Here is a 23,398-nt window from a genome sequence, read left to right as displayed (position 1 = left end):
GGAAAGAGCCACACATGTCTTCCTCCTCCTCAAGCTCTGCTGCTGCTGTTCACATCGTTTTCACCCCTGCTTGAATGCAAGCCAAGTGAATGCACAGTATTTGGATGGCTGGAGATTGGTGGGGGTGATTTTAGGAAATAGCAAGATCATGGGTCCATTTTTTTCCAAGTTATTAAACTGGCTCAGAAAACTGGTCCATGTTTTTTTTCTGATTTTGCTACCCTCCAAAACACACACACACACACACACACACACACACACACACACACTTGACTAATGTCCAAGTTACCGTATTTTTTGCTCTATAAGACTCACTTTTTCCCTCCTAAAAAGTAAGGGGAAATGTGTGTGCATCTTATGGAGTGAATGCAGGCTGCGCAGCTATCCCAGAAGCCAGAAAAGCTGACTGGGAATGGTTGTGGAACACCGGTATAAAATTTACGGCATGTAATGCCCTAAAGGAAAATATTATGAAAATGATTTACAGGTGGTACATGACTCCAGTCAAGCTGGCAAAAATTTACCATTTGCCTGATAATAAGTGTTGGAAATGTAATGAAACTGAAGGTACCTTTTATCACCTTTGGTGGACGTGCCCGAAGATTAAGGCTTTCTGGGAAATGATATATAATGAGATGAAAAAGGTACTTAAATGTACCTTCCCTAAGAAACCAGAGGCCTTTCTCCTGGGCATTGCCTGCCAATTGGTGTCAAAGAAAGACAGGACATTCTTTTTGTATGCCACAACAGCAGCAAGAATTCTTATTGCAAAGTATTGGAAGACACAAGATTTACCCACTCTGGAAGAATGGCAGATGAAGGTGATGGACTATATGTCATTGGCTGAAATGACTGGCAGAATCCGTGATCAGGGGAAAGAGATGGCGGAAGAAGAATGGAAGAAATTTAAAATCTATCTTAAGAAATATTACAAAATTGATGAATGTTAAAGTGTTGAGGCTCTTTAGAAAGATAAGGAGATTACAGCGATAAAAGATTAAGTTAAAGGAAAGAATAATGAAGGAATATATTTGAGAAGTCTAAAGTTAGGATTTGCTGAAAAAATTTTTAAATTTTGGATGCAGAAAGGGGAGGTTTGGGGGAGTCCGAGATGTAAGGTTTATGAAAAAAAAGGTTATGAAATTATACATGTTTGTTTGTCTTTTTATTTGTTTGTATTGTGTATAAAAAATTGTAAAATTAATAAAAAAAATTTAAAAAAAAAAAAAACAGAAGCCAGAAAAGCAAGAGGGATTGCTGCTTTCACTGTGCAGCGATCCCTCTTGCTGTTCTGGTTTCTGAGATTCAGAATTTTTTCTTTCTTGTTTTCCTCCTCCAAAAACTAGGTGCGTCTTGTGGTCTGGTGTGCCTTATAGAGCAAAAAATGCGGTAATCAAAGGAAAGCTCATCTAATTCTATATCTGAAGTGTGCATGCACACGAAAGCTTATACCCAGAACAAACTTAGTTGGTCTCTAAGGTGCTACTGGACAATTTTAGTTATATATTTCGACTAATTCTATATGTTAGGAACTACCAATTTGCCATTCTTGTCAACCTGAAGTTGTTAGTAACGCAGGGGTCCACAATGCACTATAAAATTGCAACATCCCTCTCCCCACAGATCTGAAGGTTGCAAGCATATCTGTCTTGATGTCAAGCCTCAAGCCATTTAAGGCAAGCAGCATGTGTGACTAAAAATATGACTTTCAGCAGCAAGTTGCCCATCCTGTGCAAGACAGAAATAGAGAAAGAAGTAAGCACCTGATATCATCCTCATTTGCAAACATGATCACCGCACGAGCATTTGGAGTCTCCATCAAGCGTTTGATGATCTTGTCAAATTCTCCTGGTCTTGGCTCACGGGGGATTTTTAGAGACTGAGCAATGCAGACACCACCTAGGCAGGGAGGGGGGGAAATAATAAAAAAAGCAAGCTGATTGGTGACAAGCTCGAAAATATTGTTAGCATATGATCACCATATTCAGTGCACAACAGAAACAGCATAGTGGTTTCATAGGAAACTGCCAAGCCAAACTCACTTTGGAAGCGCAGTCTTGCAGTTCCAATACGCCCGCTGCCGTCCAACAAAACTGTAAAGGTAAAGGGACCCCTGACCATTAGGTCCAGTCATGGCCGACTCTGAAGGAGCGTCTCCTCCCCCATCGTTCTGCCCGGACACTGAGGTCCAGTTCCGAGGGCCTTCTGGCGGTTCCCTCACTGCGAGAGGCCAAGTTACAAGGAACCAGGCAGAGGGCCTTCTTGGTAGTGGCGCCCGCCCTGTGGAACGCCCTCCCATCCGATGTCAAAGCGATAAACAACTACCTGACATTCAGAAGACATCTGAAGGCAGCCCTGTTCAGGGAAGTTTTTAATATATGACATTTTAGTTTATTTTTCATCTTTGTTGGAAGCCGCCAAGAGTGGCTGGGGAAACCCAGCCAGATGGGCGGGGTACAAATAATAAATTATTATTATTATTATTATTATTATTATTATTATTATTATTATTGGGTTGCGGCGCTCATCTCGCTTTACTGGCCGAGGGAGCCAGCGTACAGCTTCCAGGTCATGTGGCCAGCATGACTAAGCCACTTCTGGCGAACCAGAGCAGCGCACGGAAACGCTGTTTACCTTCCTGCCGAAGCGGTACCTATTTATCTACTTGCACTCTGATGTGCTTTCAAACTGCTAGGTGGGCAGGAGCTGGGACCGAGCAACGGGAGCTCACCCCGTTGCGGGGATTCAAACCGCTGACCTTCTGATAAGCAAGTTCTAGGCTCTGTGGTTTAACCCACAGCGCCACCTGCATCCCATAACAAAACTGTAGATGGTGGCAAATGCTCCAAATCCATTCTCCCTCCCTCTACCCTTTTGTCAAAGACTCCCATCAATGATAGAAAAATGTCATTTGTTTAGCAGGTTCAGTATCTCCCTTGAACACTGTGACTAAGCATGACGGTAAGAATTCAATTCACTGGAAATATTGTGGTGGGTACAATGAAAGTGTATTCTTCTCCCGGGAACCACAGCCGTATCTATTCCAGTTGCTAACCACAGCAGTTTAATTAAGTTGCCTTCGTTATTTAAACATCTAATTAAAGCAGTGTTGGGTCATCAGTAAAACTCCCATGTTACTCACAGGTACTCACAGCAGAAGCACAATAGCAGAAGTATGTTATACGCATACACACATTTTCCTTACAAAATCTGGTTGTGCCTATTAGGAAAGCTATATGCCCTCTATCAAATGTAATACTTAGGGTTAATGGAATGCCATTTAACTTCTTGAAAAGGTGGTACTTCAAGACTATGCCTTGTGAGGTTGTGGCAAGTTTGTCTTCTTTCTTTTTTCCAGCCCTGAAATGGGCAGGATGCAGGGTTTATGAGATCTTCTTTAATCCTCTAGTTTAGGAATGATTTTCGCTGCCCTCCAATGCTGTGATTGTGCTGTCTTGCAGTCTTTTGATTGCTGATTGATCTGTGGCATTTTATTGTGATCTATTTTTATGTTTTGTTTTAAAAAGTTGAGTATTGGGGCCTTTGGGCTGAAATGCAATGTATAGCTAAACTGTAGCAGTGGTAATAAAAAATAAATATAGTAACTATAGCATAATTATTAATGGCGTTTTAAGCTACCGTATACTTTCTCAGATACCCGTAGTCTTTGTCCACATAACCCAACATGCTCTGAAGAAACTTTTATTACATTTGAAAAGGTGAGGACATTATATTTCATGCTGGGGGGTGGGCACCAGATTCGTACCCAAGCACAAGGGAGATTCAGGGTTGCCAGAACTTCATCCTTATTCAACAGCTAGTAAGCAGGTGGCACTGTGGGTTAAACCACAGAGCCTAGGACTTGCCGATCAGAAGGTCGGCGGTTCGAATCCCTGCGACAGGGTGAGCTCCCGTTGCTTGGTCCCTGCTCCTGCCAACCTAGCAGTTCGGAAGCACATCGTGCAAGTGCAAGTAGATAAACAGGTACCACTCCAGCGGGAAGGTAAACAGCATTTCGGTGCGCTGCTCTGGTTCGCCAGAAGCGGCTTAGTCATGCTGGCCACATGACCCAGAAACCGTATGCCGGCTCCCTCAGCCAATAAAGCGAGATGAGTGCCGCAACCCCAGAGTCGGCCACGACTGGACCTAATGGTCAGGGGTCCATTTACCTTTACCTTAAGTGTACAGTGGCAGTGCAAAATGAACATTTCATACCAGGGTTCTTCAGAAAGGGACTGACAGTAACATTGGCAGTTATTTATTTATTTATTTATTTATTTATTTATTTCGTAAAACCCTCTATAGAAAGCAGTACTGGATTTATGTATAAGCTAAGCAAGCTATAACTTAGGGCGCCATTCTCTTGCCCCCCCCCCCCCAAAAAAAAATGTAAAGGGGAAAAAACTGGATGTACATTTCCAAAATATAAGATAAAAAACAAATAAAATCAAACCTACATACAGCAACGGTGTTTTGTGTTGTGTAGGCTCCTATGATGTAAGTAATGGGCCACGCCTGATGGACTGCTCCCTAAAATATCACTGGTTTGCTCATTTCTATATCAATTAGTTTGATAAAATACATATTTTGTTATGTGCAAATGGCTTTAGATACCTATTAGGTCCATAAATTACCATATAGCATATATTCTACACACAAAAAGCGACAATTTGTTGTTGACAGCTGGACACATTACCTTCAGTAGCTTAGGGCCTCATCAAACCTAAATCTGGCCCTGATAGAAAGTGATGGTGCAACTGCAGTCAGAATACTGTTGGCAGATAGAATGCCCCATCTCAACAAGATATCTTGACATAGCTTCCATATACAGGAAGAGGAAAGCAATATGTAGCAACAAATATGGGACAGAGAAAATGAAGTACCGTATCCCTCCGCACATAAATAACTCAGCCTTTGCTCCCCCAAGATGTGATGATAGTCAAATTTACGGATATGCATCTATCAGTGTCTACTTGTCAGGCACAATAGCTAAATGGACCTTTCAAGTTCAAGGGTAGGATACCTCTGGATGCTAGTTTGCTGGGAGGCAGACAACACAGAAGGGTTTGGTATTCAGGCTATGGCTCTGAGCTTGCTGGAAGCATATATCTGGTCTTTATTGGAACAAGATGCTGGACTAGGAAGGCCTTTGAACTGAGTATTGTTGCTGTTTCATGATTGATATATTCCAACAGTGCTAAACATTGGTTAGCATGGAATGTGAATATTTTACAGCAGCAACTTTTCTAAAAGAATCAAGTAGAATTTGACAGTACAGAGGAACTGTGATAGCTAGAATGCATGAACTAGTAAAACAGCATTTATGAACATGACCCAAAGCTTTCCTGGCTGATGCACACCTTTCTTTCCTTACTAATTCAAGTGGCTTTCCAGCCCTACAGCTTACAGTGGTACCTCGCAAGACGAATGCCTCGCAAGACAAAAAACTTGCAAGACGAAAGGGTTTTTGGTTTTTTGAGTTGCTTCACAAGACGATTTTCCCTATGGGCTTGCTTCGCAAGACGCAAACGTCTTGCAAGTTTGTTTCCTTTTTCTTAACACCGTTAATACAGTTGCGACTTGACTTTGAGGAGCAACTCATAGAACGCGGTGTGGTAGCCTTTTTTGAGGTTTTTAAAGACTTTGGTGATTTTTGAAGCTTTTCCAAAACTTTCCCGACACCGTGCTTCGCAAGACGAAAAAAATCGCAAGATGACAAAACTCGCAGAATGAATTAATTTCGTCTTGCGAGGCACCACTGTACTTCTTTTTCATACAAAGGCAAGAGCAATATAATTTCAATATATTGCAAGGCAACACAATTTGCACCACAGTTAAATCAATTCAGGGGCAAACAGTAATCTAGTAAATAAAAGTTAAGCTTCAATCAGCAATGCAGAAATTCTGGGGCATGAAGAAATTTAAAATTACATGCAGCTAATAATACACTGCCTTGGAAGACATGCTAAATTTGTAGGGAACAACCATTAAGAGTTAATAAGAACCTACACAATACCTAGATTATGAAGATGGAGGGAAATCCTAGCTGCCTAGGACTATCAATGGGCATGTAGATACAAATTTGGTCAGTCAAAATAAGGCAAAGTTATTTTTTGTTGTGGAAAGAATACCTTCTTAATTAAAGTGATGCCACTGCCCCACATGAGGAAATTAGCTCCAAAATATGTTGAGTATTAAAAGACGCCTGCTTCTTCGGAGAAAAGCAATGACAAACCTAGAAAGCATCTTAAAAAGCAGAGACATCACCTTGCCAACAAAGGTCCGTATATTTAAAGCTATGGTTTTCTCCGTAGTGATGTATGGAAGTGAGAGCTGGACCATAAAGAAGGCTGATCACCGAAGAATGGATGCTTTTGAATTATGGTGCTGGAGGAGACTCTTGAGAGTTCCTTGGACTGCAAGAAGATCAAACCGATCCATTTTGAAGGAAATCAGCCCTGAGTGCTCACTGGAAGGACAGATCCTGAAGCTGAGACTCCAATACTTTGACCACCTCATGAGAAGAGAAGACTCCCTGGGAAGGACCCTGAATGTTGGGAAAGATGGAGGGCACAAGGAGAAGGGGACGACAGAGGACGAGATGGTTGGAAAGTGTTCTCGAAGCTACCAGCATGAGTCTGACCAAACTACAGGAGGCAGTGGAAGACAGGAGTGCCTGGCGTGCTCTGGACCATGGGGTCACGAAGAGTCGGACACGACTAAACGACTAAACAACAACAAATCTTGCACAATAATTTGCTGTTTACACCAAATGCTGTTTACACAGTGTCATGTTTTACACTATTACACAATGAAGCTGACCCAATAAAAAGACTAAACATTTTAGAAATCTCAGCCAAGTGGCCATACGTCTCAGGGTAAGTATGCATTTTTGTACACATTACTTGGTTGGAGAGCAGCATCATGAAATTCAGAAAAGTATGAATTTTGAGGGACTTATGTGTGTTGGTTCTTGTATTGTTTCAGAAGATGTGATTTTGGTATGTTCACCTTGCAGTGTGAACTGAATCAAACTTCTCTGAAATCCCTATGCATGCAATATTGTTTCTGCGTATCATTTCCACATATGTCTGGCAACCTCTAAATCCTTGGTTGGATCAGTTGACCCAATGTGACAATAAAATTTGGCTTACATCCAGTGCTGTTTTTCTGGGGGTACGCATACCCCTAAACATTTTGTGAATCTAAGTCTGGCCTCATTGAGGGGCAGTATTTCAATATGAGTGGGAAAATGAGAGTACTCCTAAACATTTTTTTAAAGGGGGGGGGGAGCACTGCTTACATCAAGAAAGACCATTGGCTTACTTACTTTTTTTGGCTATCACTGCCTTCTTCCCAGCCCTTATACAGTGGTACCTTGATTCCCGAACGACTTAGTTGTAAAACAAATTGGCTCCCGAATGCCGCAAACCCGGAAGTAAGTGTTCTGGTTTGCAATCATTTTTTGGAAACGCAGCTTCCGCTTGAGTGCAGGAAGCTCCTGCAGCCAGTTGGAAGCCATGCCTTGGTTTTCGAACGGTTGAGTTTGAGAATCAAGGTACCACTGTGATAATAATAATAATAATAATAATAATAATAATAATAATAATAATAATAATAATAATAATAATTTATTATTTGTACCACATCCATCTGGCTGGGTTTCCCCATGATATGCATCAGGTGTGGCCAACTCCCAAGAGACTGCGATCTACTCACGGTGTTAAAGACTGGCAGTGATCTACCCCCTTTGGGGGGTTCAGGTCAAAGTTGTTGAGGAAAGTTGTTGAATTGTTTTTAGGGAGGAGGAAAGCTGCATTTTTGAGGGGTGCAGCGCGAAATGGTTGAGCTTTTTTTAGGGGAGCCAAGCTTCTTGAGTTTCTTTGGCAGGAGCCAGTGATCTACCACAAATGCCCAGTGATCTACCAGTAGGTCACAATCTACCTGTTGGACGTGCCTGATATACACGATACAGTGGTACCTCAGGTTACATACGCTTCAGGTTACATACGCTTCAGGTTACAGACTCCGCTGACCCAGAAATAGTGCTTCAGGTTAAGAACTTTGCTTCAGGATGAGAACAGAAATCAGGCTCCGGCGGCGCGGCAGCAGCAGGAGGCCCCATTAGCTAAAGTGGTGCTTCAGGTTAAGAACAGTTTCAGGTTAAGAACGGACCTCCGGAACGAATTAAGTACTTAACCTGAGGTACCACTGTATAGGAAATGTGAATGATTCTCTCTGGGAACTTATGCAGGAGATGCATGCCTTCCACTAGCAGGCAATGGCAAGACAACCCTCCATTTTATTTGTCACTGGTCTTCATGTGATTTCTTGTGCCATTTTTAAACTTTCCACCTACTAATATAATGTTAGATTATCACCAAAGTCTCTCCAAGTTGGCTTGGTTGTTTTTGTCTGGCCCTGACTTACGGACCCATTGGGATTCTGCTGTTGACTCTTCCATAGCCTCCAGGAACTTTGACGTGTGGGCTTTCATGGTGTCATACATTTTAAAAGACAGATTGACATGAATGTATTTAAATAATACGTTAATAACAACCTCACTTTTCTGACACACAGTCAATCAGATAAAGAGGCTGGCTATTTTTGAATTAATGGGGCTTCAAAGCTGACAACGTATGCTTTGGGTTCTTTGGGAAACAGTGAACAAATATACTGTTATTTTTTGTTACCCAAGTATTCAGAGCTCTCTAAGACACTCTCTCTCTCTCTATATATATATATATGAAAAAAAACATTAAGCTTTCAGTCACCTCCTAAAATCATCCATGCACAGGAAGGGAAACTGATTCTTAAGGAAAAGTGACAAAGGAAGGACAATATGTTACCTCATAAATTTCACTAATAGAATTTTCAGCTCTTGCTAGTCATGCAGTGGCTTTTAAGAAAACCATTCCCCTTGCATGTAATAGACCCTGAAAAGTTACAAATGCTTATCTATTATATACTGCATTCTGCCATCCAGAAAGAATGGCTATCTAGGAATGAAGAAAGAGGGGGGGGGGAACCACACTGCAGTATCTGAATGGTTGTTTTCCTAGAGTTTAATGGCACCAGAGAAATGCCACTTCCATCATTACAATAGTTCATTCAATCATGACTACACTGGGCATCTTCACATCTCTGCGTTGAAGAATGTCTTTGACACTAATAGAAACAAATCAAAATGCACTTCAGCTATCCCACTGCATTCATAATAAATTCCGCAAGCTATTACCTGACAAACGCAGCAATTGGTTTATCTCTTTATCTGTACACTACCCACCCCGCGCGTTGGAAGCAAGGAGCTGTATATTGATTTATAGGAGCCAATCAACACTGGAAATAACATGACAGGGAAACATTAAGCACCGTATTTAAACAGGGTTTGCAAACATAATCCACAAACACATCTATTATGCCTGACTGGCAATAGGAAAGTGAAATCATAAGAAGAGAGGAATGTTAGATCATTTTTTATTTTATTTTTTGGAACTGGGGCATTGGAATCAGTGTATAGCCTCCAACAAATCAGCTTTTCTGAACCTTTGGCTCCCTAGCGATGAGGATAAGGAAGGGGGAAAAATAACGTTTGTATATACTTAAAATGTTGAAAGTTCTTCTCATGCGTTTTCAGAATATCACACCATATTGCAGATAGGATCAAGAGACTGAAATGGAAGGAATAATGGGTTGTCTATGTCAGCTGAATGAAGATGTCATCTATTCAGAGTAGAGCCATTGAATCTACCTTAGTCACATCCATTGACTTCAGTGGATCTGTTTGGATTTGAGTTTGGATTTGATATCCCTCTTTATCACTACCCTAAGGAGTCTCAAAGCGGCTAACGTTCTCCTTTCCCTTCCTTCCCCACAACAAACACTCTGTGAGGTGAGTGGGGCTGAGAGACTTCAAAGAAGTGTGACTAGCCCAAGGTCACCCAGCAGCTGCATGTGGAGGAGCGGGGAATCCAACCCGGTTCACCAGATTACGAGTCCACAGCTCTTAACCACTACACCACACTGGCTCTCTGTTCTGAGTAGTACACTGTTCTGAGTAGTAGCACTGAATACTGCCTTTAAAGCAAGAGTGTGGAATCTGTGGTCTTCCAGGTGTTGCAGAATTAAACTTCCCACATTCCTGGCCATTGACCATGCCTTAGAAAAGGGTCCTTGCTTGACCACTCATGTGATGTTAGGCATGGAAAGTGCTAATATACTCATTATGAGGAATTGGGGAAAGAGTTGGGGAAAGAGCCAACCAGATGCCTTTGGGAATCGGATCAAATTTCTCAGTGAAACAAACCAAGAATGTCCCATATATGATCTCAGTGCCCGTGGATCTTTGACTCAGAACAAGCACTTTAAACTGCTTCTTCCACGTCGGCCTCTTTCTCAAACCACTCAAGATTCTGCAAAATGTTGTGATTTATTGCTGGAGTTCTTCATAAATAACCATTATAATTCCATTTGTCGTTTTTCAGTGAAACCTAATGCTGGTTATGAAAAAAAGCACATTGTAAGTGCTGAATGTGCAGATGATAAATAAAGGGTTGTTCTTCCCCCTTCTGAAGAAGAAAATGCTTTAAATGAAGTGTTCATTGCCATCGATAGCTTGTTTCCTTTCCATTACAGCCATGGGAAGTAGAATATCAACTTAATGCATTCAGGAACATTTGAGGTTTTGAAGATAATACCAATAAGATCGATAGCTTTTTTTCCTGCTTTGCTTACGAAACATCAAACAATATGGAAACTCTGATGTTACTTCCTCTGTCAGGTGAGCAGTAGAATGATAAATATTCATTGCAAGTATCATGAGCCCAAACAACAGTTCCCCCATGCTGTTCTCTGGTAGCTATCTTGAACAGAGGAGCAGGACCACCATATCACAGTGCCTCCCCAATTTCCAAAAATACTCCAAAAGGGCGTTGTGGTCAATGGTGTCCCTGGGAGATCAATAACAAGTGCTGCTGGATTACTTCTCCCATCATTCTTCACCATTGGTCACACTTGCTGGGGCTGATGGGAGTTGGAGTCTCGCAACATCTAGTGCAGGGGTTGGTAAACTAAGGCCCCCGGGCTGGATCAGGCCCACCTGGGTCCTAAATCCGGCCCGCGCCACAAAGCGGGAACCCGCCATGAAGCCGAGTCTCCTGGTGATGGCAACGGGAGGAAGAGGCTGAGCGGCAGTGGCTCGAACGCCACACATGGTTTACCTCAGCAGCGTTTGATTGGCAGAGACATCCCTGCACCATGCTGAGGTAAACCAGGCATGGCGTTTGACTGGCAGAACCGCCACCGCTTGCCTCTTCCTCCCGTCACCACAGCACTGCAGCCCTGGTGCTCCTGTGGGCCAGAGAGCGGAGCGAACAAGCTCGCTCTTCACGAGAAGCACCAACAGCAGTGGTGGTGGTGGCAGCAGCCCCTGGGAAGGTAAGCGCAGTGCCTTCTTTCTCTAGGCGGGGAAGACCTACATTGGCTCCCAGCACATTTCCAGGCAAAATTCAAAGTGTTGGTACTGACCTTTAAAGCCCTAAATGGCCTTGGTCCAGTATACCTGAAGGAGCGTCTCCACCTCCATCGTTCAGCCCGGAGACTGAGGTCCAGCACTGAGGGCCTTCTGGCGGTTCCTTTACTGTGAGAAGCCAAGTTACAGGAACTAGAGAGAGGGCCTTCTCGGTAGTGGCACCCGCCCTGTGGAACGCCCTCACACCAGATGTCAAAGAGAACAACTACCAGACTTTTACACAACATCTGAAGGCAGCCCTGTTTAGGGAAGCTTTTAATGTTTGATGCATTATTGTATTTTAATATTGTGTTGGAAGCCGCCCAGAGTGGCTGGGGAAACCCAGCGAGATGGGCAGGGTATTAATAATAAATTATTATAATTATTATATTATTATTATAAGCCCGTTTCACACCACTGCCACCAGCCCTTCGGCGAATGAGGCAGGCAGCAAACCGAGAAGGCAGCTGGGGCTGGGGTGGGGTGGGGAGGAGGACTACTTGCCCCCCTTGCAGTGTGCATACAATATATATATATATATAGAGAGAGAGAGAGAGAGAGAGAGAGAGAGAGAGAGAGTCATGGGTTCCCTTCCCCTGGAGTATAGAATTGTAAGCCAGCTAGATATATTGTGCCTCTGTAGTGGTTGCTGTTACTGTCTGTTCAAACATCCAGTCTCTTCACATACCTATATTTCCTCAATGTTGTGTTTCTGCTGAAATTGGGGGGGGGGGGTTCCCTCTAGAAAAGTAAAGGGGCCAAGCAAGAAGAAGACTTTTAAGGACAAATGGAGAAATTGCTACACTGACAATAATCGTTCCAAGATTAATTGAATTTATTCCCCAATGGCTTTTAAAAAAAGGCCATCTTATTTACCTGAGGAATAGAAAATACTCTTTCGTCATCCCTTAAATGTGAGGAAATTTTTAGTAACTTTACATAGCTTATGGAAACTTGTTGGTGAGGCATTGAACGTTAAAAAAAGAAAGAGTAGCACCAAGTAGATATTTATTTTAAGATAATTTCACACCTCTTGAAATCTGCCATACAGAGTTGTTTCATATTTTCTTCACAAATATACAAAGAAAGAAAAATAAAGCATCGTATGTATTTGCTCATTCTCAATTTTAACCACCAGCACAACTTTACTGCAAATATTGCCCTAAAAATAACTATAAGCCTACTTTTTCTATATACTTTCTACACTACAAATGTGTGTAGGGGAAAATTTTTGATTTTATTACTTGCTGGACCATCTTCTCCCCTGGCCATGCTGGAAGTAGCTGCACTATGTGGCAAACGTCACCCTCCCAGAGCCCCAGGTGAACCATTATTCTAGGAGTGGCATTCTCATCGTGTGAACTTTAAATATAATGACAAACTAACAGGAAAACTTTGGGAAATCAGAACCAACTTCCATGCAGGGTGCTCGCTTTTCCTTTTCCTTTTCATCCCATCATTCATTCAAATGCTTGCAATATCCTGACTTTGAAATCTTATTGACTTCAGTCGCAAAGTTAAGCACAAGAACTCCACTACAAGAAAATGACTATGGCAATGTAGCACGAAGGTGAGCTCAGTCCATATGTTGCATCTGCTTGAGAAATTAGCCTCCAGCTGCCTCCTGTTGCCAGATGTAGAAATACCAATTTAAAAGGCTTTTGTTCCAATTATAAAAGCAATGTAAAGAGTTGCTGGTGCTATTTGTCTCACCATTAAAAAACAAATCCTCAGAATACGACTTAACCATGCGTGGCTCAAGTTGCAGAATGCCGCTAATGGGGCTAAGTATATCTCTTATCATAGTATTGACTAATGTAAACTGCCCTTAATTTTCTCATATATGAACTTTTGAGTGTCTAGGTGTAGCCCATTACAACTGCAAACCAGTCTTACACCTACTAAATGCAGGCAAAAGGCTCTCATGCTGTGGTTCTTTAAAACATTCACTTCTTTTAAAAGCAAGCAAACAATATTTTGGCACAGTTCTCAAGCACTGTATATAACTCTGTGTCCCCCCCCCCCCTACTGTGTCCATGAATAATTTCTCTAAGATTATTACACCAAGTTTGCAATGCAAAGTTCATGTGTTCATGGCATGGACAATGGGCTGTGCAAGCCAAGCACACAATAGAGGACCTACAGAGACCCCTTTGTATTTAAAAGCACACATTTCTATGGAAAAGACTGCAGTGGCTGAGCTCTCCGCCTACATTTCCTGGGAAACACAATACTGGCATATATTAGTTCCCTCGGTATGCAACTCCAGTATTACAGAAAATAACTCCTAAAACAAATATTTCCCATTTGAATCTCAGCAGGACGGAACAAAGCAAAGCCATCATGGTCTGGGATCTCCCATTCCCCTTCAAAACTGAGAAGCATGCAGATGATGGAACATGGTGGCACTGGCATGATAGATAGGCAATGTATGGGCCTATTCAACTTCATAGGGAACTACTAGCAGGGAATGCTAGAGAAATTTGATTCAGTTTGCATTTAGAAGTGGTGACCCTTCCTAAATAATAATAATAATAATAATAATAATAATAATAATAATAATAATAATAATAATTTATTTGTATCCCGCCCTCCCCGGCCAAAGCCGGGCTCAGAGCGGCTAACAACAGGTAAAACTAGCACAGTGTACATAAAATCACACAGTCAATTAATTAAAATACATTCTAAAATCAATTCAGAATCAAATTAATGGCAACCATTGGGCTAGAGTTCTATGAGGATTACAGAAAGAGAGAGAGGGTCAGACTGTGCCTTGGCTAAAGGCCAGGTGGAACAGCTCCGTCTTGCAGGCCCTGCGAAAAGATGTCAAGTCCCTCAGGGCCCTAGTCTCTTGTGACACAGCGTTCCACCAGATAGGGCCATGGCCAAAAAAGCCCTGGCTCTGGTTGAGGCCAGCCTAACCTCCCTAAGGCCCAGGATCTCCAAGATGTTTTTATTTGAAGACCGTAAGTTCCTCTGTGGGACATACCAGGAGAGGTGGTCCCGTAGGTATGAGGGTCCTAGTCCATGTAGGGCTTAATTCAGCTTCCAAAGCAATACACAAACCGAAACACAGTGATCCTCTGAAATTAACACATCACTGCCTTTTCCCAATGCAGTTCTCTAGCAAGTGATGTGTACAAAATGTGTATATTAGGGTAAAGTAAACAGCTGGAACTTCAAAACATAGCATTACCTGATGTCAAATTTGGCCCTCCAGGGGTGGGAATGATATGAACCTGGCCTGCCGACCAGAAAAGATTCCCCACCTGTGCTTTACACTATAGCTGTTACTGCAATCTGCTTCTCCTGGGCTAGACATAGATTTGGCCTACCTTTGTAATGAAAGTTTTGGTTATATAGGTAACCTGATCCAATGGGTACTCTCTGAGTCATCGTCTCCTCTTCATCTGGGGTCTTTTTATGAGAGTCACTGAATTTGTTCTTGAAATCCCTTTGGCAATCTGGGCTACCATACATGATACGCTTTACCCACTGAATAGAAACATCCGTATGATAGTGATATGAATGCATGTATTCCTTGGACCCAAAAACAGGGTATCAGCTTTCTAGAACCAACCACACTAAAAAGGTAATGTATGAATCAGGATGAAAACATCATATGCACAGCCGTGTTTGGCAACAGTTAATAACACCACTGGTATATATAGCTCTCAAGGCAAATCTAAAAATATGTAGTATAACTGGGAAACACTGGCCTGCGAACACTCCGCTTGGAGAACAGCCTTTACCAAAGGTGGTGTGGACATTGAAGAAGCACAAACTCGGGGTGAAAAGAAGAAATGAGCTAAGAGGAAGTCACGCTTGGCAAACCCTCACCATGATCAACTCCTGCCTGGAAACATATGTCCCCACTGTGGAAGGACGTGTGGATCCAGAATTGGCCTCCACAGTCACTTACGGACTCACTGTTAAGACTGTTTTCATGGAAGACCATCTTACTCGGCTACAAGTGATTGCCAAAGAGCATTGTTAACTCCTTAACATGGACATTATCAATAATTTTGGAATGTATACATGACTTTTGGAAATAAAGGGGCACATTCAATCAGGGGGAAATTGTTTATGCTAAATGGAAAGGAGTTAAGCCAAAGATGAGTGTGTCCAAAGTCAAACACCGCTTTCTCATTATCCTTTTCTGCAACCCTTTCTCTCTCCCTCCTTTCTTTTCCCTTTCCCTCTCTTTCATAATCTATTCATTCTCTCATCCACACACAAACACACACACCATTTATCTACCTGTCCATTCATGTTCTCTCTTTCTCTAACACCTTCACAAAAACACATACACATGAAGGTGCACTCCAATCCTCCACCATCTCTCTATCTGTTCATATATGCAGTGGTACCTCAGGTTACAGACACTTCAGGTTACAGACTCCGCTAACCCAGAAATAGTACCTTGGGTTAAGAACTTTGCTTCAGGATGAGAACAGAAATTGTGCGGCGGCAGCAGGAGGCTGCATTAGCTAAAGTGGTACCTCAGGTTAAGAACAGTTTCAGGTTAAGAATGAACCTCCAGAACGAATTAAGTTCTTAACCCAAGGTACCACTCTATCATCTATCTATCTATCTATCTATCTATCTATCTATCTATCTATCATCTATCTATCTATCTATCATCTGAAAATTCAGGAGCTAGGACAGAGTGACAAAACAGCAGCTGCCCTGCAATTTTAGAAAGCAGACCTAACAAGTTTGTCTTTATGAATTTTGCACTCCAATCATCCACCATCTCTCTATCTGTTCATATATATTATCTCTCTCTTTAACAGACATACACAAACACGCGGACACAGAGAGACAAGCGCACACTCGATTCATCGATCATCAGCCCATTCGCTCTTTCCTGCTTGATCTTTCTTTCCCTCACACGCATGCACACGACAATAACTGTCAGCACTTCTAGTGTAGCATTAATGCTCTACTCGTAAAGGAATAAAAAATAGCTCTTGGGGAGTGGATAGGGAAGGTTCTGAATCAGTCCCTCCCTGCCGCTGTTCTTTATCTTCCTTTTTTTTAAAAAAAAAGTTTCTGCAAGATTTATTTTTCACTACAAAAACTCAAAGGCTTTCATACATCCACATTATACCGCAAAATCCAATAAAAGAGCATTAAAATACATTACCAGCCAGAAATACAAGCTAACCAACCAGAAAGAAATCAAACACAGGCAGGGTAGAAGGATTCATGAATAAATACTTCATAGGAGGTGTTAAGTGTTGAGAGTTGTCTGACTATTTATCTAGAAAGGTTACAGGCATTAGCTGCTATCCAGCCCATGGGGTGGGGGCACGGGATAAGAGATATATATATACTCTGTGATTTCTTCTGTTATAGCTTTTGTAAATACAGTACATTTATGTTTTCTAAATATGAGCCCAAATCATAGAACCATAGAGTTGGGTCATCCAGTCCAACCCTGGAATCTCACCTAAAGCATCCATGACAGATGGCCTTCCCACCTCTGCTTAGAAACCTCCAAGGAAGGAGGTTCATAGCTGACTTATTCCCAAACATCCTTGAGAGTATTGTTCCCTGCACTTCAGCCTGCTTATTTGTGACTGTTGGGGGTCTTCCGGTTTTAGCTATGTTCTGAGCAGGTTGTGTCAGTGGGATAATATCCAATATTCACCCCTTTTGAACTGAATCCATCCAGCTGCTGCTGGATCTAACCCATTGAAGGAAAAAGTAATGGCCACATAAGGATGGCTTGGATGTAACCATCTTGACTTACGGTGAGGCAGGATCTGAGGGAGGGTGAAGAGCCAAAAGTGCCACTTCTTTCTCTGTCCTTCCACCTCCCCCTTTCTCTGTGCTTGCTTTCTGCACGAAACTAAGCTCTAGTTGACCACTCCTACTTTAAAGCCCTATACGGCCTAGGACCCTCGTACCTACGGGACCGCCTCTCCTGGTATGTCCTACAGAAGAACTTACGGTCTGCAAATAAAAACATCTTGAAGATCCCAGGCCACAGAGAGGTTAGGCTGGCCTCAACTAGAGCCAGGGCTTTCTCGGCCGCGGCTCCAATCTGGTGGAACACTCTGTCACAAGAGACTAGGGCCCTGCGGGACCTGACATCTTTCCGCAGGGCCTGTAAGACAGAGCTGTTCCACCAGGCCTTTGGTCAGGGCGCAGCCTGACCCCCTCCTCTGGCAATCTGCACAGAATTGTGCTTAATGGTTGCCATCAATTTGGTTTTAATTAATTTTTATAATGAAAGGTTTTTGGAATGTTGGATTATTTTGATTGTTGTTAGCCGCCCTGAGCCCAGCTTTGGCTGGGGTGGGCGGGGTATAAATAATTTATTATTATTATTATTATTATTATTATTATTATTATTATTATTATTATCACAATTTTCTGTTCCTGGGTATTGGTTTAATCTGGTTCTCCAAATCACAATACGAACCAAGGATCACAGCATAGCTTAGAGTTCAAGCATTACACTGGTTTCCTCATGCAGATATAACAGGAAACTATGGTATACAGACCCTCCAAGTGTCCCTGTTTTCTAAGGACAGTCCAGGATTTACAGAAGCTGCTCCAGTTTCTGATTTGATCCCAGAATGTCCCACTTTTCCTTAGGACGTTGTTATTTCAATTTGAGAAATGTTGGACGGTATGCTATGGTAAAGGTAAACGGACCCCTGACCATTAGGTCCAGTTGTGGCCGACTCTGGGGTTGCAGTGCTCATCTCGCTTTATTGGCTGAGGGAGCCGGCGTACAACTTCTGGGTCATGTGGCCAGCATGACTAAGCCGCTTCTGGCGAACCAGAGCAGCACACAGAAATGCTGGAACGGTTCCTATTTATCTACTTGCACTTTGATGTGCTTTCGAACTGCTAGGTTGGCAGGAGCAGGGACTAAGCAACGGGAGCTCACCCCGTCGCGGGGATTTGAAATGCTGACCTTCTGATCGGTAAGTCCTAGGCTCTGAGGTTTAACCCACAGTGCCACCCGCGTCCCGGACGGTATGGTAGGACATCCCTATTTACATCGGACGAATGTTGGAGGGTGTGGAGTTATGCAACCACCAAGCCAAGGAGATAAGTAACTATACCACCTTTAGAAGACATCTGCCGGCAGCCCTGTATAGGAAAGGGTTTTTTTTTATTAAATCTTTAATCTTTTATTAAGTTTTTATGTATGTTGGAAGCTGCCCAGAGTGGCTGGGGCAACCCAGTCAGATGGGTGGGGTATAAATAATAAAAATTATTATTAATTTGAGGAATAAACATTATATAGAATGCAAGCAAGCCTCAGGAGTGCTCTATTTGCCTATTGGGAAGGAATAGAACACTGTAAAGGGTTAGAGCAGTGCCTGGTCAAGTGTAATTCACACTTTAGAAAACTGCATTTATGATGTTTGGAATGTTGCTCAAATTTCTAGAGAGGAATATTCTTCCTCTGGCAGACAACCATTCATTAATTCTTTCTCTAGGTCAGCCTGCCCAACCTGGGGTCCCCAAATGTTGTTGGACTACAACCCCCATCAACCTCAGATAGCATGGTGAATGTTCAATGATGGTGAGATATATGGAAATCCAAAATCTGAGGACACAAGGTCAGGAAAGGTTGTTCTGGGTCGCACTTCTCAGACTTTTTCTTCCCCCAAAGGCTTCCATTTGGTACAGAATACACTGAATAATTCAACGTGAAAGGGTTAACATTGGATTTAGCTCAAGGCTGACCAAAACTGCCTCCTCATCACTAAACCAAGCCTGGGGAGCAAAACAGTAAAAGCGCCAAAGGCTTCCCTTCCTTGTTGCTGGTTGCTGGCTGAAATTACAGTAACTGATCAAAGACAGCGAAGAAAAATAACTAGGCCAAGAAGGGGAACACTCTTAAGGGAGGAGTTAGCAAGCAAGCAGGCGGTTTCTCAAGAACCAGAAGCAGAAATTTAACAGAGAGAAGGCAACGGGACAGGATAACTCAAGAGGAACTATTTCCTTGCTGCAGAAGAGCTAGCTCACAGCCAGATGCTAGTGCAGTTATAAAGCTTCAAAATTATTTAATTTTGTGGCAGGGAGGGGAGAGATTATGTCCTGCCACTCTACAGGAAATATCTTAAGATGGTTAACAGCCCTGACCCCAGAAATCTACACCCACGCTAAGGGGGAATTATGTACCCTGGGCAGAAGGGACCACTGTGAGTGCAGAGCATCCATTTCTATCAGAAACTAGGAAATGATACTGAAAACATCTCCTTGGGACGAAGAGAATACACAGCATCATTTTCCCACTGGGGATTTAGGCAATGGGCAAAGGTTTAATTTAAGCTGCATCACTACAACATAAGTGATTCTCTCATGATCTCTCATAATGCAAGTGCAATTACTCAGTAGCCCACAACTTCCAGTAGCCACCCACAAAGGCCGATTCTCACATTGCTATATCCACGACAATCTGTAATTGCACCTTTATCTAATTCAATAAACAAAGGGACTGGCTAACATCATGGTATCTGTTGACCGTGCAGTTCATCAAGGCAGTGCTCTGGTGGAGTTAAATGGGAGGGAAAAGAATTAATAATTCAGCATACTTTACTTTGAAAGCACCAAGAAGCACTCAGGATTCAGGATACTGAAATATATTGGGTTCTGAGGGATGATAGACAGTGCTGGTATCATCTTAAGATTCCAAGACAGCGCAGGACCTTGTTGAGTGAAAAAATCTTGCTGTCAAAAAGGTGTGTGTGCGTGTTTTCCAAGTATATAGCACGTATAGTAATTCTACACACACAAATCAAGTTTCCGAAAAAGATCTCTTCTTCCTCTGAAGCAGCAGCAGCAGCAGCATAGGATGTGTCGCCACAAAGAACAGCATATGCTGAGACATAACCGCAAGGGCCCTTCTCTCACCACCAGCAAAGCTAATGACAAATATCATTTTTGCAAGTTTGCAGAAAAGCAAACACCCTTTTCATTCCTGTTTTGACTCCTCGCTGTTTGTGAAAATGAGAGCCGGCTTTCACAGCTTCGGAAGTGAGAGGCTGAAGAAAGACCTGATCGGCACAGAGAACCGATGTGTATGGCAAAGTGTAACACAAACCTGCAAACAGCTTTCACATGCTGCTTCTGCAAAACAATGGCCTTGTCTGAATTATGGCATGACAGGCTCCTATGGAAGTCCTATAGCCTTTGTATATAGAGGTATTTCCAGGATGTTTGGGATTTTCATTTTATCATACCGGAATGCACTTTCCAATGGCTATTTCCCAGCCATCATGTCCAGTGATGATGCCTGACCCCTATGCCAACTTCTGCCTGAAGACTGGCCCTTGAAGATTATGTTTCCCTTAGTGGTGTTCAGAAAAGTTGAGAGGTGAACCAAGGCATTCATGAATGCAATAGTGCAGGGGTTCGTGAACTGTGGTCCACGGACCACCAGTGGTTCACAAGCATCCCTCAGCTAGTTCGCGGCATGCCCATGTTAAATATCCACATTGATTTTTAATTATATTTCTGTTGCTTCTTTTATTTCTTATATTGTGATTAATTGCATTGCCATTTGAATTCCATGCAGTGCAAATTGCAAAAGGAAAAAAAAATATAAGATAAGAAATAAAAGGAACAATAGAAACACAATAAAATAATGTGCAACCTTGTGTAGTTTGGGAACATAATAATAAATTTTTATTAATCTCCCTCCCTTCCTGGTTTAAAAAACGGGCTCAGGGCAGCTAACAGCAAATATAAAACATTGATTAAAATGTGACGTAAAAACAGCATAAAACAGCATACAATACAACATAAAATGCAGCATCAAGATCAATAAAATTCAAAAATTCAGAGGTCATTGGGGGGGGGGGGAGAAAAAGGGGGGAAAACCCAGTTAGTAGACATCAAATGATCGCCAGGGCTAACTGGCCAAGTTGGTCCTACTAGGGCCAGCAAGGAGACCAGAGAAGAATTTAAATGTGGGGTCCCAGAAAGGGTTTCTTCATAGAAGAGGAAAGGGAAAAGGGAATAGAGGATCAGGCTAATTCAAATTGAAGGCCAGGCGGTATAGCTCTGTCTTACAGGCCCTGCAGAAGGAGCTCAAGTCCTGCAGGTCCCTAGTCTCGTAGGACAGAGCATCCCACCAGGTCGGAGCCATCACTGAAAAAGCCCTGGCCCTGGTGGAGGATAGTCTGGCTTCCTTAGGGCCCAGGACCTTTAAGCTATGGACCTTAGGGTCCTCTGCGGGACATACCAGGAGAGGCGGTCCTGTAGGTCCTAGGCCGTGACGGGCTTTAAAGGTCAAAACCGGCACCTTAAACCTGACCTGATACTCCACCGGGAGCCAGTGCAGCTGGTAGAGCACTGGGTGAATATGCTCCCATGGCAAGGACCCAATCAGAAGCCTCACTGCAGCATTCTGCACCCGCTGGAGTTTGTGGGACAGTTTCAAGGGCAGCCCTGCGTAGAGCGAGTTACAGTAGTCAAGCCAGGAAGTGACCATCACATGGATCACTGTGGCCAGGGCGGGGCGGGAATTCCTGGCAAATAACAGTGGCTATGAGAATGCAAGATTACCCAGAAGCATGATGGATGGCATGGGAACTAGCTTTCGTTACCTTAATCCTACACTTTGCTGACCTAGACAGAATCCAGAATCCAGCCTCAACATATCCATGGACCACATCCTAGCAAGACCTTGTTTTTCTCAACCTTGCTAACTGCCTTGCTTTTTCATTTTCTTAATGACAGATCAAAGTTCACGCGATCCAACCAGCATCCCATTTCCAGCAGGGGCCATCCAGATGCTTCTCTAAAACGCATAAACAGGGCCTGGAAGCAACACCTCTGCCCTGCTGTTTTCCCAAAGCAACTGGAACCCAGAGGCATCTTGCCCCTGAATCTCAAGGTTATGTTCAGCTAGAAACCTTAACAGTGTTAGGAACATAGGAAGTTGCCTTACACCAAGTCAGATCTTTGGTCCATCTTATCACTGTACAGTGGTACCTCGGGTTAAGTACTTAATTCATTCCAGAGGTCCATTCTTAACCTGAAACTGTTCTTAACCTGAAGCACCACTTTAGCTAATGAGGCCTCCTGCTGCTGCCACGCCACCGGAGCACAATTTCTGTTCTCATCCTGAAGCAAAGTTCTTAACCCAAGGTACTATTTCTGGGTTAGCGGAGTCTGTAACCTGAAGTGTATGTAGCCGAAGGTACCACTGTATTCTCAATGCTGACTGGCAAAAGCTTTCCAAGCTTTCAGAGTGTTACCCGACTGTAGCAGGAGATGTTTGATGTTTGATAGTGTTTTTTATATTCTGTTGGGAGCCACCCAGAGTGGCTGGGGAAACCCAGCCAGATGGGCGGGGTATAAATAATATACGATGATGATTCAATCTAGGACCTGCTATATGTCCCATCCACTAGAATTAGTCAAGATTTCCTCTGTGAATCTGTCTAATCTCCTTTTAAAGACATCTAAGGACATCGGCAGCAGATCCTGTAGCAGCGAATGCCTTAAATTACTTAGGTAACAAATGAAGAAGTGCTTTCTTTTGTCTGTCTTTCTTCTGCTGCTCCTTAATTTCATTGGTTGAGCCCAATGTTAGTGTTACAAGGCATGAAGAAAGATAGATTTCACATGCATAACTCACGTAATCCCCAGCACAGTTTTATTTGCACTCATATAAAACACTACAGTCTCTATCACACACAAAGTTGTACATTCTCTCTCTCACATTCTTAAAACTGGAACTATTCACAAGAAAACCATTAAGCCTGCTCTGCGGATTAATGGGTTGTACTCCTTTGTTGTTGCTATCCCAATGTTTTTCTTCATGTCTACGGATTCCAGAATTTCCCTCTGAGTGATTCATCGTTGCATTAAATCTTACTAGAAGCCATTGATTTGTGGTAACTGACA

At 42.7% G+C, this 23,398-nt stretch overlaps 1 protein-coding gene across 3 annotated transcripts in view; it reads right to left on the bottom strand.

The window, feature by feature from the left end:
* The window catches only part of GRM8 (glutamate metabotropic receptor 8), a 564,733-nt gene that overhangs the window by 269,637 nt on the left and 271,698 nt on the right, over positions 1–23,398 (bottom strand). For all 3 annotated transcript variants that reach the window (XM_028746786.2, XM_028746785.2, XM_028746787.2), the window contains exon 4: positions 1,764–1,899. In XM_028746786.2, coding sequence (XP_028602619.2) covers positions 1,764–1,899 — 136 coding nt within the window. The remainder of the gene's footprint in view (positions 1–1,763; positions 1,900–23,398) is intronic.

This window comes from Podarcis muralis, chromosome 10 (assembly GCF_964188315.1).
Source record: "Podarcis muralis chromosome 10, rPodMur119.hap1.1, whole genome shotgun sequence".
NCBI classification, from domain to species: domain Eukaryota; kingdom Metazoa; phylum Chordata; class Lepidosauria; order Squamata; family Lacertidae; genus Podarcis; species Podarcis muralis.
Note: the sequence above shows the minus strand (reverse complement) of the source record. Positions and strands in the feature narration are given on the sequence as shown.